Consider the following 19,498-nt stretch of genomic DNA (forward strand, 5'->3'; position numbering starts at 1 on the left):
TGTTTGACTAAATTTGAAAATATTTAACACAGATTTTGTTGGAAAAAACTTTTTAAAAGATGATTTCCCTTTTGTCCACCTATGTAATGTTAAGCCTTTGCCATTCTTGAGGAAGATCTGCCCGACTGTCTGAGCACCAGTGCTAACACTACTTTTGATGGTGACATTTGCATTGTTTATTCTTTTAAAGGGTGTGTACACATTATTTTAAAAGAGTACACATTAATGGCCCAGCATGGCATGATGCGAGTTTGCGTTCACGATTTCCCTCATTGAGAATTCGTAAGATCATTAATGGCATTGTGTGGAAAGGTGCCTTGTAGATTATTACAATATGTCATCTTGTTTTTCAAGGGTCGAGTAACAGTTTCTATAACTGGTCTTTCCCTCCCTCTGATTTGGAAGCTGTACCCTTTTTGAGATGTGTACCTAAGAGATTAACAGTTACTCAATTTGCAGTAATCTGGTTATTTGATTTAATGTAATCTTGTAGTTTACAGACTAAAATATCAGTTTATAATAATTAAATAGTAATATGAAGCACAAAATTTGCAATTACTATAAAAATACATACAACAAGGAAGTCCATAATGGGTCAGTTACTGTTGTAAACATGTCTGCAAATTGAATGCAAGCGTCTCCTCTTAGACTGTTCTCTGGTATGGAAAGTTCAGTCAGTGCTGATTTATCAGGGTATATCATCTTAACCCTCATGAAGGGAGCAAAATAAAGCTTTTGATCTAATCAAAATTCAGACATTATGCTTTTAATCCCTTAGGTATCAACCTCAACACCTTTTGATAATTTCTGAAGTAGAGTTTTCAGGACATATTCACTGCACTTCATACACACTGAAACCCTCATCCATGCCTTTGTTACCTCTAGACTCGACTATTCCAATGCTCTCCTGGCCAGTTCCCACCTTACACCCTCTGTAAACTTGAGCTCATCCAAAACTCTGCTGCCCGTATCCTAACTCGCACCACCCCTGTGCTCACTGGCTTATATTGGCTCCCAGTCCAGCAATGCCTCGATTTTAAAATTGCCATCCTTGTTTTCAAATCCCTCCATGACCTCGTCTCTCCCTATCTCAGTTCATCCTCCAGCTTTATAATCCTGTAAGATCTCTGCTCTCCTCTAATTCCGGCCTCGTCTGCATCCCTGATTTTCATTGCTCCACCATTGGCGGCCATACTTTCAGTTGCCTAGGACCTAAGCTCTGAACCTACCTTCCGAAACCCCTCTACCTCTCTCCTCCTTTAAGACGCTCCCTAAAACTTACCTCTTTGACCAGGCTTGTGGTCATCTGTCCTAATATCTCCTTATGTGACTCAGTGTCAAATTTAGTTTGATAACACTCCTGTGAAGCACCTTGGGACATTTTGCTACGTTAAAGGCAATATATAAATGTAAGTTATATATCAGAGGATAACTTTTTTCACGATTGCATCATTTAGACAATGGAACAAACCATTTCTTTCATAACATGAACAGCGATGTGCCTTTGATATCAAGGAAATGAACCACTTTGATCTAAATGAAATTAACAGTTCAGGTTCCATTATAGGAGGATAGGCACTTGCCCAGGGAAGGGAAATCAAAAGGCAAACTTTCCCTGTGGCCAATCTATGCACCTCCTAGTGGCTAGTTCAGGAATGCTTCTGTACAAGGCCTAAGACTTGAGAACTGTGCTACCATTTCCCTATTGATATCAACAATGCCTCATGGGTCACATTTCCTAATCCAATGTCAAAACATTCTGTTTACTTAAAATAAAGACTTGTGACCTCTAAATTGCGATTAGATTTATACAAACTGTAAGTGGCTTTCTCACCTCACACACTGGATTGCCAGGGTGAGAGCTTTCCAATTGTGTGTGATTACTAAACAAATGCGCTAAGCTAATGGCATTTCAGAAAGGGCCTGATGTTTGGTATTGTTGCAGAATGCATGTTCAGGAATGATATGCAGGCACTAAAATACATTAGCTGGTGCAACATTTACAACTAAGACATTTTCTTTACAGCGACGCAGTCATGCATAATGTGCTTTATGATGACATCTTGATTACTTTTTTAAAAATCATTTGTCCAAGCTGTCAATACTTTTCTTCTTGGGAAATGTTTGTGTTTTTTCAATGTTTCTAGCTTTCCAGTGCTTTAAAATGGAATTCCTGTTTGGGTCACAGTAAATAATAAATGTTCAAAATGGTTAAATAGTTAACATCTGTACCTTAACAGAACAATGTGCATTTTCACTGGCTAGTCCAAAGATTTGTGTGAAGCACACATTAAAACCTAACTTCAAGTCAAAGTGGTTCTCCACAGCAACCATTTACCTTGCTGTAATCTCTTTTTAAAGTTGTAATTTTCATATCTACTGCTACATACTTCAAATTTTATATACAGTTTTAAGGATATTGGGGAGTAGATTTCCTTAATATATGATTTGACTTACTTGTATCACTGGCCTGTGTTTTTTGAACGGAGGATCCTGCTGTTAACCAAGATGGGAACCCAGAAATAAGGGTTAGATTTCTCTGCCCATGCACAGTCAATTGGTGAAAAATCTAGCCTGGTGGGTAATGTAAATGCATAAAGCATATTAGTAATACGGAGTTCAATCCTAGCACAGACTGTGCCTTAAGTTCCTTCCTCCCTTCCCCCTGCCTTTCCCTACCTCTGCACCTGCTTAAAACCTGTTACATCTCCAACTTTTACCAGTTCTGACGAAGTGTCACAGACCTGAAACGTTAACTCTGTTTCTCTCTCCACGGATGCTGCCTGGCCTGCTGAGTGTTTCCAGCGTTTTCTGTTATTTCAGATTTCCAGCATCCGCAGTATTTTACTATTGTATTAGTAATATTTGATCTCTCTGGGTTAAAACATCTTCCCCAATTCAACCTGCTTTTGAAATGTGTTTTCCTCCACAGACAGGCTTTTGTAACTCTTAATTCTACATAGAAACAAAGTTGTGGGGTACCACAGCTTTAAAGTTAAATGTTTGCATTTTCTCTATCTAGAATTGCTGTCACCTGTGCTGCTGAATATTTAACCTAGTCTGCTGTCAGACTCCATTTTTTGTTGTCTTGGCATTGATAACAACATCATCTGTCCCTGACATCCAAAAAAAGAATTTGAAGCGATAGTTTTATATTATACTTTCCGAATCTCTGCTCTGCAAAGTTTTATTTGCTGCCTTTTTTGTTATTAACCCCCCCCCCCCACAAACTTTACATTACAGTATTGAGTTTGTAACCAGCCAGCCACAGCCTGAACAGTGGATTTCTCCATTGCATCCAGTCACAATGTCTTGATACTCAGCTGTTAGGATGCCATAAGACCAAATACATTATTTCCATTTCACCTCTGTCTGATATTTGTGTTAGCTTTAGGAGTTGAACTAAGGATTACTGAATTGACCCATTAAACGGCAAAGGACAGTCACTGGAGACAGTTGTCTTCATTTTGGAATCTCTTCTATTTGACTTTAAGCCCTCTCCCTTCCCAAGTGGGTCCACGCCACTCACCAAACAAGCATCGATGTATTGTACATAGCAAGAATGTAGAACATAAATGTTACTAGTGCTCTTACATTTTTAGCACAATAAAGGAGCAATAGCATTAGAACATCCCTGGCCTCTGCCCTTGTTGAACAGAGTAGCATATCGTCAACTCTTAACCCTAACTTTATCTACCTTGCAGCTCTAGCCTCTGTATTTCACTGGGTCTCTTTATCACCATTATTTAATTATATAGAAGTGATCGTCAACAGGCCATTGATTTTGTGCCGTTTTACCTTCCCTTTTGTTGTATGAAACAACTTGTTGCAACAACTTCGAACTGCAGGAATTTGAGCAGTGTGAAAGGCATTGCAGACTGTGCACCATTGGATTTCAGTTTTAGATTTGTAGAAGTGTTATGGGGCTGCTGAAACTGTTTTGAATCTTGTGCTGGTAGAAATTTATTGGTGATTGTTTTAATCAAAATCCCTTGAAAAATGAAAGAAATGTTAGTGCAGCATTTGTATACGGCCTCAATACAGTAATCTGATTTCACAGCTTCAGTCACTGTGGTAAAGATGATGAGTAGCACCTAGGAAAAGCAGTAAATGCATCAACCTTCTTCCATTTTGAAAACTACTTATCAGCATCCAGTTCCCCCAAAGACATCTGACTAGCAGATCCTTTAAAAATAAAAATTAAAGTATTTTAGGGTAATAAGGTGCATCAGTGTGTTTTAAGCTGCTTTTATATTGCACTTAGTAGGGTTCTAGGGCTGCTGGTGGCAACCCCATATTAAATTTGCCAGGGTGGAGGGAGCGGGGGGCTTATATCAGTGATGTTTTTGCAAAAGGATGATTAGCTCATGTTAGCTTAGCTGAGACTATATGAACATTGATGACAGAATCCTCTCACTTTTTATATGAAGAAATTCGCGCACAGGCTTTCCTGCATATGATTTTTTGGGGATGTTTTTTGTAATAGATATTTGGGACTGCTTTTACAAAAATCAATTTTTAAAATTGGTGGCACGTGTTACTGTAAATTAGTCAAATGTAGCTTTTTTACCAAATATAAAATCTGTTAAACTTGGGACTTAAACAACTGCCATTGTGCTCCAAACAACTGTGTAGGTACTTAATCTCACTAAACTATCTTTAAAACAATTATGCCAGGCATTGATTTGTGAACTTCTCCATTGCTTGCTAGATACTTAACCCTTAAGTAGTGGTTTTGGAAATCTGATCAATAAAGTCATTCTTTTTTATAATTCATAGTACAGTATAATGTTAAAATTACCAGTATTACTGTTTATAGATTTGGACCAGATGTTTTTCGGTACATTATAATACTAGGTAACATTTGTCCAACGTATTAGTGCTGATAAATTTGTTAACTTCATTTTTTCCCTTTAATTAAATGCTAGTTGTGTGTTATTGCTTGTTCCTTGTTTTGACCTTTAACTTGTGACTGTTTATTAACGCTGTCTGTGCTCCTCCCCTTTCCTCAATGGCAGCCAATGAGGATCAGTGGTTGAAGGTATGTGTGTATATATTTTGTGTTCTTGTTTTTTTTCTTATGTGTAGGTCGCCCTCCTAAGTACACTAGTGTGCTGGGTATGGGGGCAATGGCACCCTCCTCCCCTCCGAGTCATCCTGCCTCCCCAGATTTCGAAAAAACAGAGAATTTGCTCAGTATTGGTGCTCCAGCACAGTCTGCATCCAGTCCCAGCTCTGTAGATGTAAGTTGCTAAATTTCACAGGGTTAATAAGCCAGCACATTCTGAGGTATTAATTTTGAAGGTTTATATATTTTTCTTGTATCATGAGTAGTGGGTAACAAAAGAAGGAATAACACAGTAATTTGAACTACATCATGAATCTTTTCTTCCTCCTTCCTTCACCTCGCTCGTTCACTCACTCACTCACCACATCACTTATATGCATACACAGTTGCTAAACAAAACCTCCAGCTGCATAAAGCAGCACAAACTGCACTACAACTATAAGTTTAATGTTTCAGACTTTTTTTCTACGTTCAAAGTCTGGTCACTCCTGTACAAGGTATCAGCTGATCAGATCTACACCATGGCAGAACAGACCCTCAAGTTTATATAAATTTTAAAATTTACATATTATTACTTGCTCAGTTTAACTGAGGCCCAGGTCCTCACTGCCCCTCGGAACCTGATACATGATTCTTTTCCTAAGGCGCCCAAAATGTGATTCGGTGTACTTGGTTGCAAGACAACAGGACACACTGCGACTTTACTAGAGTGTGGATGTTTCACCACGTAGCTCTTCACTATTGGCGACCAATGTGTTGCATCACTAATTTACTCAAGCATCACGCAAAAACAGATACGTGGCTTGTGTATCTAAGCTATTCACCCTCTTGATGTTTTTCTGGCCTTTACTGCCCCCACCCCCATTTCTGTGCACAACCAGAAGTCGTGACTTGCTCGAGTGTTTTCCAGTGCCTGAAGACACTGCAACTTGACAATGACGCTCCCTCATTTTCACCTGCAGTCAGCAGGATAGGGAGTTCCCTGTGGCTGCTATTGATTATTTGATTCCTTTCTGTATTGGCAGACAAGGCATGCTAGGAGCAATATTTCACATGTCAGAGCGTCTTGCAAAGCTATAACTTAATCAAGGGCTCACTTGGAACCATCAACCACAAGAGAGAAGTTTGATTGTTCTGATCAACTTTATTAATTTTATTTTTCATTTTTGAGATTTTTTAAATGCTAGCTTGAGTGGTTTATAAACCACAGAGCCCCAACATTAATGTTCCCGCAGTACAAGAGTATCTCGTGCAAAGTACACCATATATTACAATTTGTGTTAACACTCCTTGTCTGTTTTCGGGGAGTGCTTGAATGTCGTTAACAGAAGGATAAAACATTTATCAGATATTTTGGATAAAATAATTTTCAGTAGATTACAGAAAAATGCTACTACAATATATCTTAAGTTCTGCTGCTTGTAGCAGAGATGTGGATAGTTGGTTGAATTTGAATTTCAACTGGGAAAATAACAAGTTTTGAGGAGACTCAAACTTTCACTTTGAGGATTGGTTTAAATCCAGCCCAGTCTGAAAGAATGAAACTCTTCTCTCTGAAAACGTACGGGTCCAGCATGAATTTGTGTGGCCACACCCAGCCTCCACAACACTGCCCAACAGAATGAAGTATAAAATAAAAATCACATTCATGCATTTACAGTATATCAATACTCTTCTAAGGTTGATGCTAAGACACATTTGTTAGGGCAAAATAGAGGAAACTATATCCTGACTTAGACGTGTTTGATACTGATGGGTAACAGTAATGGAATAAATAGTTCATTCCCCATCACTGACATCTCTCATCGATGAGCACAAAATTTAACCCCTAAAGAATTCTAAGATTTCGAGATTTGAAGCTCATATTGACTTTCGGCTGCATAGCTTCTGGTTGTTTGATCATCGCTCAAAAACCTAATGCCTAATGAATTAGTCAGCCATTCGTTATACCTGGTGAATCGATCAGACGTTGGGTATACCTGGTGAATCGATCGGTCGTTGGGTATACCTGGTGAATCGATCGGTCGTTGGGTATACCTGGTGAATCGATCGGTCGTTGGGTATACCTGGTGAATCGTTCGGTCGTTGGGTATACCTGGTGAATCGATCGGTCGTTGGATACACCTGGTGAATCGATCGGTCGTTGGGTACACCTGGTGAATCGATCAGTCGTTGGGTATACCTGGTGAATCGATCGGTCGTTGGGTATACCTGGTGAATCGTTCAGCTGTTGGGTACACCTGGTGAATCGATCGGTCGTTGGGTATACCTGGTGAATCGATCGGTCGTTGGGTACACCTGGTGAATCGATCGGTCGTTGGGTATACTTGGTGAATCGATCGGTCATTGGGTACACCTGGTGAATCGATCGGTCGTTGGGTATACCTGGTGAATCGATCGGTCGTTGGGTATACCTGGTGAATCGATCGGTCGTTGGGTACACCTCGTGAATCGATTGGTCGTTGGGTATACCTGGTGAATCGTTCAGCTGTTGGGTATACCTGGTGAATCGATCGGTCGTTTGGTATACCTGGTGAATCGATCGGTCGTTGGGTATACCTGGTGAATCGATCGGTCGTTGGGTATACCTGGTGAATCGATCGGTCGTCGGGTATACCTGGTGAGTCGATCGGTCGTTGGGTATACCTGGTGAATCGATCGGTCGTTGGGTATACCTGGTGAATCGATCAGACGTTTGGTATACCTGGTGAATCGGTCGGTCATTGGGTATACCTGGTTAATCGATCGGTCGTTTGGTATACCTGGTGAATTGATCGGTCGTTGGGTATACCTGGTGAATTGATCGGTCGTTGGGTATACCTGGTAAATCGATCGGTTGTCTGGTATACCTGGTGAATCGATCGGTCATCGGGTATACCTGGTGAATCGATCGGTCGTTGGGTGTACCTGGTGAATCGATCGGTCGTTGGGTATACCTGGTGAATCGATCGGTCATTGGGTATAACTGGTGAATCGTTCAGCTGTTGGGTATACCTGCTGAATCGATCGGTCGTTGGGTATACCTGGTGAATCGATCGGTCGTTGGGTATACCTGGTGAATCGTTCAGCTGTTGGGTATACTTGGTGAATCGATCGGTCGTTGGGTATACCTGGTGAATCGATCGGTCGTTTGGTATACCTGGTGAATCGTTCAGCTGTTGGGTATACCTGGTGAATCGATTGGTCGTTGGGTATACCTGGTGAATCGATCGGTCGTCGGGTATACCTGGTGAATCGATCGGTCGTTGGGTATACCTGGTGAATCGATCGGTCGTTGGGTATACCTGGTGAATCGTTCAGCTGTTGGGTATACCTGGTGAATCGATCGGTCGTTGGGTATACCTGGTGAATCGATCGGTCGTTGGGTATACCTGGTGAATCGATCGGTCGTTGGGTATACCTGGTGAATCGATCGGTCGTTGGGTATACCTGGTGAATCGATCGGTCGTTGGGTATACCTGGTGAATCGTTCAGCTGTTGGGTATACCTGGTGAATCGATCGGTCATTGAGAGTGGGAGCTTGCTGTGTGGGACGTGGGCTTGAACTGGTGTTCTTCCAGCACACACTGACAGTGTAGTGTAATCCGATTTTATATTTGTGAAGGCACACTTCAAAAATACTTAGTTTTCTAACTGTCATGAGATATAGTTGTTTAAAAATGCACTTTGAAATCTGTTGAACAAATATAGGTAACTGATTGTAATGGTTTCCTTCATGAGAGACTCCTCTTTCACACTCACACACCCATAATCAACTACCACTAATATGCTCTATGTTTGCTTTTCTATCTTTAACGATATGTTTTGAATAATTTGTAAACATTTGGAATAATCTGTAGGCTGGTAGAGGTAAAGACATTGGGGTTGTTCACAATACAATTGGATGCTAAGATGGGAGAGTTAAGGTACAAGAGGGGTGAGCTTTGACATGACCTTTTCTTGTCCCTGACTTTTCTCATTCAGTGTTCTCACTGAAGTTCAAGGTGGTGATATGAAATGCAGATGGATGCAGATACTGTTTAAAAAATTATATGAAGTAGAACTCTTGTCAGTGAGAAATGACTTCTAATTCTGTGATTATGTTGATTCTATATTGTGGTATCAAAAGTTTTTTAATGTCCAAAACTACAACAAAATAGGAAATTTTAGTTGTTGAAAAGTTTTGAACTTTGCCTTGAGGGATTAATAAATATCAAATTTAATAATGTTTCCATTTTCAGAAAAGATACATTTATATGTGCAAAGATTGTTCTGGATGTAGCAAAAACAGTAATATTGATGGTGAATGTATGTGGGAGTATGGCTCATAGGTATTGACAAACAGCTACATTTTTAAGGCTCTTTTATTACAGTTACAACAGCTTAAATCTTAACTACTAACCTCTCCCAGTCACGGTAGTTTTATTTAGAAACAATGCTGCTGATATCTCTATTGGAATTTTTTTTTAATTAAAAGTGCTATATAAATGCAAGTGTTAGAATACTGGAAGAGAGGTGGTATTCTGTTCGTTCTTCGGGAACAAACTTTCAGTTTTAACTCGAGTTTAAAATTCAATTGCAGTACTTAATCCGTACTTGAGGCTGGTGTGTACACATTGAGAACTGAATGATTCTTCCCGAAGCGCAACAGGAAATCTATGCTAATTCATACCTGCCGTGTGTGAGAATCAGTATGTGAACAGCTATATGTTTGTACACAGAGGGCAATTGATGCATCAGCAGTTAATGGAACAACACACAATTAAAGCCAGTAACAATTCATGGAAGAATCTAGATGGGTTGACATGCAATACCACGAATGGACAATTACAAATTTATTTTAATTTTTTTTTTATTTTAAAACATCTTTAACTAGGGTTTGCCCTATTTAGCCACAAGGGCTACTTTACAAAGGGGCCCTGTCAGCAAGATACAAGATGAGACAAACGACATTGAAAACATCACAAAAAATACAACTTTGTCTGTGAGTGCATTTATATTTGTTTAAAATGTGTGTCAGGCTCTCTTTAAGCACTGAACCTGAAGAGAGATTTTATTTCAAAGGTGATTAGGATTTGAAAGTAAAGGCAGCTTGGACTGGAAAGTACTGTTTGGCAAAGTTGGTGCAGGCCTGCAGTAAAACTCTAAAGATCTGTTCAGAATGGAATATAAAGCAAAAAGTGGGGGGAGGACCAATTGACTTATTAGAAGGGAAACTTCTATTTCTGTTTTAACTGCCTGTCCACAGTGCAACCTAATCACAACTGTTTTGTATTATTTATTTATTCATTTGTTCATTCATTTAATTATTATTTAGTTCTTCATCAGATTTGTTTTTACAAGATACAGCAGTGAACATTGTGTTGTACAAGATATCTTATTAGGAGTCAATATAATATCCATTGATGTAATAAATAAAAACTTAATTAGCTCTAGGTTTAAGCTATGCTTTTACTCTCGAGCAGTTTGTATAAAGTTGTAGTTATATCCGTAATAACTATAAAAGGAAAAGAGAAAAAGATTAAGAAAGGAAATTCAAAGTTCCACAATTTTGAGTTCCACCTGTCTCATTCGCGGTCCAGCCCTCTGGCATCTCCACAGATACAGTCAGTGCCACTCCTTGGTCGACCCACCAAGTGCTGCATTTGAGTGGTGCAATTAGGGCCCTTCCCCACCCAGGCCAGCTTTTCCTCCGATCCTAGGACGTAGCTGAGGTTGGATTAAGGGAAGCCCGAGTGGAAAATTCAGTTGAGACTGGGATCCAAACTTGGATCTCGTGGTCAGGACTCCCAGTGCTATAGATGTTATAGTGCCTGGGCTATCTCTCTTTATTTAGACATGTGTCTGCCACATTGGGAGCCACTAAAATAATATCTGTAGCAAAAGTTAAAAATTAAAACCCAAAGTTATAACTTAAGCCGTGTAAATGATTGTGTAACTTTGTTTTTTGATAGGGTGACATCCATGAGGATTTCTGCTCTGTGTGTCGGCGTAGTGGACAGCTGCTGATGTGTGACACTTGTTCTCGTGTGTATCACCTGGAGTGCCTGGACCCGCCATTAAAAGCCATTCCCAAAGGAATGTGGATTTGTCCCAAATGTCAGGAGCAGGTGTGGGCTTAGACAGTGCCTTAGACTTAATTTAGTCTAATATAACTCTGGTAGTTGTAGGGTTTTGTTTTCGTTAATTTTTTGGTGGGATTTGCTTTTTAAAATTTTCTTTCATTATGTCGCACAATGTCTCAAACACTCCAGGGTATACACATAGATGTATAATTCAGGACGATAAGTTAATAAAATCAGTAGTGAGCAGTACCAGACAAACTACCATGTTTGGCTCTTCTCTGGTTAGTGGGGATTACAATGATCAATTTATCATTCCTGGCTTAAATAGTGTAGCAACTTAACTTAAATACTTCAGGCAGTACCGATGGAAACTGGATGTCCTTTCATCTCTGCAATCTGCAAGTCTAGAACACAGGGAGAATGTTGGTCAGTTCTGTCAGGCAGCTGTTAAGTTTGGACGCTCTCACTATTACTCACTGGATGTAATATTATGACACAAAACTAGCTATAACTTAGAACTCATGGGCACTAGATTGCCAATTCTTTCTGAAGAAAGGTCCATGAATAGGTGATGTGCAGTAAAGGAAATAATGCACCAGTATAGGAAAGTGTTGTGTTTCTGTGGCTGTGATTAAGGCATGTTGTTGGCATCTCAAACTGCATCTTAATCTGCTACACCTGACCTGAGAATATCTGGTAACACCACCCAGCTGAAAGAGGAAAACTTTTTTATCTCTACCATGGTCATCCATTTGTCATGTGCATTCCCAGACACAATTTGGACAGTGCTGTTGATACACAACGACTCAATAAATCTAATTTCCTTTCATCAAAAGGCAATAGTATTCCCATTAGGCGTTAATACTAAGAGAAAATTATGAAGAATAAATTTACTTCAGTACTTTACGGATTGAACAGCCTTTACCTAAAGGCAAGCCTTTTCTTGTCACTCAAGTCAGTTGCAAATCGTTTTTATTTACAGTCTTAACACCTTCTGCTGAAAAGAGTTTAAGCATGCAACTTGTTCTATCCATCACTGTTGAAAACGTTCTGTTTTTAGATTCTGAAAAAGGAAGAAGCAATCCCATGGCCTGGGACACTAGCTATCGTCCACTCTTACATTGCCTACAAAGCCGGTAAGAGCTTGTCGTCTTCTGAGTTTGTCTACAAGACATATTGGCTCATCATTGATTATATATCAGAACAGCTATAAATTACAGTGATTCTTTCTCCCTTGTGAAACATTGCATAGATATTTATTGTGGGATCAAATGGTCCTGTTAAGGAAACTGCTTGAAAACTGAATCAGTCTTTCATTATCTCATCATGGTCTAGGTTACGTGTTACTTTATTAAAGCAGTCAAACACAGAGGACTGGATTTTTCCAACCTCGCGGGTCCGGGGAGGGCAATGTCCGTGGCGTGTGGGGACCTCGCCTCCAACAAGATTTTACGATGATGGGGCTTCTTAACCCTGCCCTGCGAGGTTCCCGGCCAATGATGACTTCATTTGATGACGCATCATCAGCTGGTTTCCTTAAAGCAGCCATGTCCAAATTGATTTTGACAGTTCTGCTGTCGGTGTTTTGCTGCAAACACTGACGAGCACTGCACAAAGGTGCACGGCTGCACCCAGGCTCTCCCATGACTCCCTCCATGTGCTTAGGGAGGGAGTCACAGCACGCAGGGAGGTGCTCTTCCCTTCCAATGGGCGGAAGACACCTCCACAGGATACCAACGCAGCCTGGTTGCACATTGCACAGGAGGGCAGATGCAGTGTAACGTGGACAAATGTGAAGTTATCCACTTCGGTAGGAAAAACAGAAAAGCAGAGTATTATTTAAATGGTGATAGATTGGGAAATGTTGATGTACAAAGGGACCTGGGTGCGCTTGTACACCAGTCACTGAAGGCAAACATGCAGGTGCAGCAAGCAGTTAGGAAGGCAAATGGTATGTTGGCCTTCATTGCAAGAGGATTTGAGTACAGGAGCAAGGATGTCTTACTACAGTTATACAGGGCCTTGGTGAGACCACACCTGGAGTACTGTGTACAGCTTTGGTCTCCTTACCTAAGAAAGGATATACTTGCCATAGAGGGAGTGCAGCGAAGGTTCACCAGACTGATTCCTGGGATGGCAGGGCTGTCGTATGAGGAGAGATTGGGTCGACTAGGCCTGTATTCACTAGAGTTTAGAAGAATGAGAGGGGATCTCATTGAAACGTATAAAACTCTGACGGGACTAGACACTGCATGCAGGGAGGATGTTTCCCCTGGCTGGTTGGTCTAGAACGAGGGGTCACAGTCTCAGGATATGGGGTAGGACATTTAGGACTGAGATGAGGAGAAATTTCTTCACTCAAAGGGTGGTGAACCTGTGGAATTCTCTACCACAGAAGGCTGTGGGAGGCCAAGTCACTGAATATATTTAAGAAGGAGATAGATAGATTTCTAGACACAAAAGGCATCAAGGGGTATGGGGAGAGAGCGGGAATATGGTATTGAGCTAGAGGATCAGCCATGATCATATTGAATGGCAGAGCAGGCTTGATGTTTCTAGGGCACAAGCAGGGGTGTCGTCAGGAAGACCAGGCTGCAGTAGCGCAAACCTTTCAATGATCTCCGTAGATCACAAAACGTTACTGCAAAGCCACACTCAACCTCATCCTGCTGTGCCACTCATCACATCCCCATCACTCTGCCTTCCCTACCCTACTCCTGCACATCCTTACTCACACCCCAACTTACCTTGCACCTCCACCCATCCCTCTCTATCTACATCATCACTTCCCCATCTCACTAGCCATCCTTCACACTCACCCTCATCCTAGTCCAATCATACCAACTAACAACACACAAGGATAGGCACTTGGGTGTTTTAGCCAATGTTCGTGTAAACTTTCTGTTAATGTGTTGTTAAGCATTGAAATCCTTATTTTCACCACTTTGTGTTCTTGGACAGATTTGTGTGCACCTTTGAAAGTGCCTTAGCGAGGTCCAGTGAATGGTGAGACATAACATCCATCTCTCTTCCCCCCCCCCCCCCCCCCCACAATGGTGATGAGTGTGAAAGAAATGGCTTGGACATTGTAGGGATGTTTTATGGTGCTGGTGTGGGGTGGTGCCAACCTGGTGCATCATGGCAGCCAGGGTGTTAAGTGAAGCAAATCTGGACATGGTGAGGCCATCGCTGGCGTCCCGGGCAGCAGTGTGCATGGGTGATGATGCCCTGTGTCCAGTGCAGCATCAGTTGATTGCAGAGAAGATTGGTGTGGATGTTGGTGCTGGTGATGCTGGTGTTGGGGTTGATCATGTTGGAATTCTGAGGATCAAAGTGAGATTTTTTCAAGGGCACCGATCCTAATGGAATAGATGGCAGGTGAGGTTGAGATGACAAAAGTAATTTGTCATTGTTGAGAGAGGTCGTTCCAAGGAGGTGACAGTGGATAGAGAGATTACTCCAAATACGTCAGAAGTGCATAAAGCTCAAAAGTGGTTTCCAAATACTGAAGGCTGAAGCTTCTGAGATTGGAAAGTGACCAGCTGTAAAATGGTAGCTTTTATACTACTTTTGCAGCTGTCACCTAATGAAAGAAATGGAGAGTTGCTCAGAACCCGACACACTTAGCTGGCGTGCTCCCCGAGCAACGGGAACCTCGTGGAGAACTTGGGAAAATGCTTTGTACCTGGCAAAATGGTGATTAAATTGCTTTAAATACCCTCTTAACTAGCACAATTGCATGACCTGCCGCTTAATGCCGTGTCTGCAAAGCGCAGGCAGAACCGGCAGTTGGGAAACTTAAGAGGCGGGTTCAGAGTGGGACACCGCCCTGCTGTCAATCTTTTGGATTTTGATAGCGGACCCACCTCCGAACCCACCCTCTGAGCGCCAGCAAATTCAGCGCAGTGTGTGTTAACTTGTTAGGAAAATCATGCTGGCTTTGAGAAGTGTAACACAATCCACATTACAACAAAATGTGTGCAGATGTTAGTGGAAAAAATAAAACCATTCAATGTATCTGGCCAGGATTCTTTGCATTTCATTTAAAGTCAATGTGTTGGTAAAATCTCGGCAGGGGTCACTTCAGAACAGACATTTTGTGTAGTCTTGTCTCTTTTTCCCTTCCCTTCCGCAGTGATATGACATGGGGTGTTGTGTGTAGTCCACCTGGTAACTCAAAAAAAAAAAAGAAGAATAAAAGAGCTCAGAGAGACTTAGGGAAGTGTGCAACATCCTGTTTTTAATTTTTAGGATCCTGTGCCAATTCAAATGAATACAGTCCCTCTTCAAATATTGTGCCCCATTTTTCAGCTGCTAGATGGTCTTGAATATTAGTTACATTTCTGAAATCTGTTGAGTATTGGTTTGTATGTATTGTAGTTTCTCAAATTTTATTTTCTCTATTCTTCAGCAAAAGAAGAGGAAAAACAGAAGTTGTTAAAATGGAGTGCAGAACTAAAGCAGGAGAGAGAACAGTTGGAACAGAAAGTCAAACAGCTGAGCAATTCCATAACGGTGAGTAACACGCTCCAGGGACAAAAGCATGTTGCTTTGGCTTAGAAACTTCCAACATAGTCATAAAAAGAAGCACAAGACAACATTCTCTGAAATGTGACAACTGCTTTCTCTGCAGTTTGCTCGTAATGTTTGGAAACTGGTTGTTGAAATGGAACTGATGGGAGCTTTTCTTTAATGGAGCATTTTTATTTTGTTTAGTGGGGCAGGAGAGATCTTCATATGTGTCAGTCATTAGCATTTTAAGCTGCAGTGTTTCAACCCACAAATCATTTTGTTGGTGTGTCACAAGAAAATTTTTATTTTCCCAACTGGAACTGAAGGTCGTCGGTGTCAACCAATCAGATGAGTTGGATAACTAATCTGAAAAGTTGGAGGGAGGGACTGGAGCCAGTGAAGCAATCAGTCGAACCTTCCTTTCTCCCACTGTTGGTTGCACAAACTTGAAACCGAAAGTTGAAGATGAGCTAATGGTTTCTGAGAGTCACAGTTATAGGTTTGTTTTGTTAGTTAGATATATAACAAATAAGCTGCTTCAAAAACTTTGCCTTTTTCTCAAAGGAACTTTCTGGGGTATGCTTACCATTATTTTATGTCGAGGGGTATTTCCTACAAGTGTAGTTGTAGCCACTTTTTGAAATAAGGAAAATGGTGTGCTTGCATTAACTGATTTTATTTCAGCATTGTTGTCCCTGGGATTGGAAATAAAATAGGAAATGGAGTTGGAGTAGTGATGAGATTTACTTAATTGGAAAAAATGTACTGGGATTCCACATTTGGATTTCACGACAGGGATGTGTGATGCAGACTGCTGGCCTGTTAGTGGGTGAGTTTTCATAACATAAGAAATAGGAGCAGGAGTAGGCCATTCAGCCCTTCGAGCCTGCTCCGCCATTCAATATGATCATGGCTGATCTTCTGCCTCAATTCCATTCACCAGCCCTATCGCCATACCCCCTTGATGCAATTACTAGTCAGAAATCTATCGACTTCTGTTTTGAATATACCCAATGACTGAGCCTCCACAGCCCTCTGGGATAGAGAATTCCAAAGATTCACCACCCTCTGTGAAGAAATTTCTTCTCATCTCAGTCATGAATGGCCTACCCTTTATCTTGAGGCTGTGGCCACTGGTTCCAGACTCCCCAGCCAAGGGAAACATTCTCCCAGCATCTATCCTATCAAGCCCTGTAATAATTTTGTATGCTTCAATGAGATCCCCTCTCATTCTTCTGAATTCAAGAGAATACAGGCCTAGTTTACTCAATCTCTTCTCATACGACAGTCCCGCCATCCCAGGAATCAATCTCGTGAATCTTCGTTGCACTCCCTCTATGGCAAGTATATCCTTCCTTAGGTAAGCAGACCAAAATTGTACACAGTACTCCAGGTGTGGTCTCACCAAGGCCCTATATAATTGGAGTAAGACTTCTTTACTCCTATACTCAAATCCTCTTGTAATGAAGGCCAGCATACCATTTGCCTTCCTAATGGCTTGCTGCACCTGCACATTCACTTTCAGTGACTCATACAAGGACACCCAGGTCCCTTTGAGCATCTGCATTCCCCAATCTTTCACCATTTAGGAAATACTCTGCCTTTCTGTTTTTTCTACCAAAGTGGATAACTTCACATTTATCCACATTATATTCCATCTGCCATGTTCTCGCCCACTCACTGAGCCTGTCAAGATCCCCTTGAAGCCTCTTCACATCCTCTTCACAACTGACACTGCCACCTAGCTTTGTATCATCAGCAAATTTAGAAATGTTACATTTAGTCCCCTCATCCAAATCATTGATATAGATTGTGAATAGCTGGGACCCAAGCACCATTCCTTGTGGTACCCCACTTGTCACAGTCTGCCATCCTGAAAAAGACCCGTTTATCCCTACACTTGTTTTCTGTCTGTTAATCAATTCTCAATCCACGCTAGTATATTACCCCAATTCCATGTGCCCTAATTTTGTTGACCAACCTCTTGTGTGGGACCTTATCGAAGGCCTTCTGAAAATCCAAATACACCACATCTACCGGTTCCCCTTTGTCTACTCCACAAGTTACATCCTCAAAGAACTCCCAATAGGTTTGTTAAACAGGATTTCCCTTTCATAAATCCATGTTAACTCTGCCCAATCTTACTATTAGTTTCCAAGTGCCCAGTTATTGCATCCTTTATAATAGATTTTAGTGGTGGTTTAGGTTCTGTAATTTGAAACCTGCTTTCAGATTGTTTACGAGCTTGTGTTGGGGGTCCCTTTCTTACCATGCAGTAACCGGGGAGAGAACCTGCACCATGTATGCTAGAGGGTTTAAAATCCACAGGAAAAAGTGAGAAGTTACAATAATTATCAATAAGAGTATAATAGACTGCAAATCCCAGAATGAAGGCCGTCGACCAGGTCCACCCAAGACCAAAAAACTTCATCTAGTGCCTGTTCCTGTAAGTCATGTTACCGAACATTTCATTTTTTATAATTGTTAGTGGGTAATGATTTTTCTTTCCAGTACAAGAAATTAAGCGTTTTCAACATGGTCACAAAGTTAGCCCACTAACTGGGACAGCCAGCATGACGAGGTTTATTATTTTCTTTACAATAAGGAAAAGCTGAAGTTAAGTTAAAGTGTCAGCCTTGGCTCAGTGGTAGCACTCTTGATGCTGTCAGAAGGTTGTGGGTTCAAGTCTCACTTCAGAGACTTGAGCACAAAATCTAGGTTAGTATTTCAGTGCAGTACTGAGGGAGTGCTGCAATGTCGGAGGTGCCATCTTTAGGATGAAACATTAAAATGAGGATCCATCAGGTCTCATAGGTGGATATGTAAAGTCCCATGGCAATATTTGAACAAAAACAGGGTAGTTTTTAATTCATTTATGGGATGTGGGCGTCGCTGGCAAGGCCAGCATTTATTGCCCATCCCTAATTGCCCTTGAGAAGGTGGAGGTGAGCCGCCTTCTTGAACCGCTGCAGTCCGTGTGGTGAAGGTACTCCCACAATTCTGTTAGGAAGTTCCAGGATTTTGACCCAGCGACGACGAAGGATCAGCAATATACTTCTAAGTCATGATGGTGTGTGACTTGGAGGGGAACTTGGAGCCACGGTATGCCGGTGGTGGAGGAATTGAACGTTCAAGGTGGTGGATGGGGTGCCAATCAAGTGGGCTGCTTTGTCCTGGATGGTGTCGAGCTTCTTGTGTTGTTGGAGCTGCACTCATCCAGGCAAGTGGAGAGTATTCCATCACACTCCTTACTTGTGCCTTGTAGATGGTGGAAAGGCTCTGGGGAGTCAGGAGGTGAGACACTCGCCGCAGAATACCTAGCTTCTGACCTGCTCTTGTTGCCACAGTATTTATGTGGCTGGTCCAGTTAAGTTTCTGGTCATTGGTGACCCACCAGGATGTTGATGGTGGGGGATTCGGCGATGGTAATGCCATTGAATGTCAAGGGGCGGTGCTTAGACTCTCGTTTGTTGGAGATAGTCATTGCCTGGCACTTCTGTGGCGCGAATGTTACCTGCCAGTTACCAGCCCAAGCCTGAACGTCGTCCAGGTCTTGTTGCATGCGGGCATGGACTGCTTCATTATCTGAGGATTTGTGAATGGTGCTGAACACTGTGCAGTCATCAGCGAACATCCCCATTTCTGACCTTATGTTGGAGGGAAAGGCATTAATGAAGCAGCTGAAGATGGTTGGGCCTAGGACACTGCCCTGAGGAACTCCTGCAACGATGGCCTGGGGCTGTGATGATTGACCTTCAACCACCACAACCATCTTCTTTTGTGCGAGGTATGACTCCAGCCAGTGGAGCGTTTTCCCTCCCCCAATTCCCATTGATTTCAGTTTTACTAGGGCTCCTTGATGCCACACTCGGTC

The 19,498-nt window shown here is 41.6% G+C and overlaps 1 protein-coding gene across 3 annotated transcripts in view; it reads left to right on the top strand.

Annotated features, from left to right (window-relative positions):
* phf21aa (PHD finger protein 21Aa) overlaps nucleotides 1-19,498 on the top strand; it is a 362,336-nt gene that overhangs the window by 324,260 nt on the left and 18,578 nt on the right. Inside the window, exons 12-16 of one of the 3 annotated variants that reach the window (XM_086007576.1) lie at nucleotides 5,019-5,041; nucleotides 9,924-10,031; nucleotides 11,002-11,157; nucleotides 12,173-12,248; nucleotides 15,524-15,627. In XM_086007576.1, coding sequence (XP_085863702.1) covers nucleotides 5,019-5,041; nucleotides 9,924-10,031; nucleotides 11,002-11,157; nucleotides 12,173-12,248; nucleotides 15,524-15,627 — 467 coding nt within the window. Of the gene's footprint in view, nucleotides 1-5,018; nucleotides 5,042-5,088; nucleotides 5,244-9,923; nucleotides 10,032-11,001; nucleotides 11,158-12,172; nucleotides 12,249-15,523; nucleotides 15,628-19,498 lie in introns of all 3 variants that reach the window. The other 2 variants (XM_086007575.1, XM_086007577.1) reach the window with 2 other exon arrangements.

This window comes from Somniosus microcephalus, chromosome 15, assembly GCF_052327205.1.
Source record: "Somniosus microcephalus isolate GS21.2 chromosome 15, FLI_Smic_1.0, whole genome shotgun sequence".
Lineage (NCBI taxonomy): Eukaryota > Metazoa > Chordata > Chondrichthyes > Squaliformes > Somniosidae > Somniosus > Somniosus microcephalus.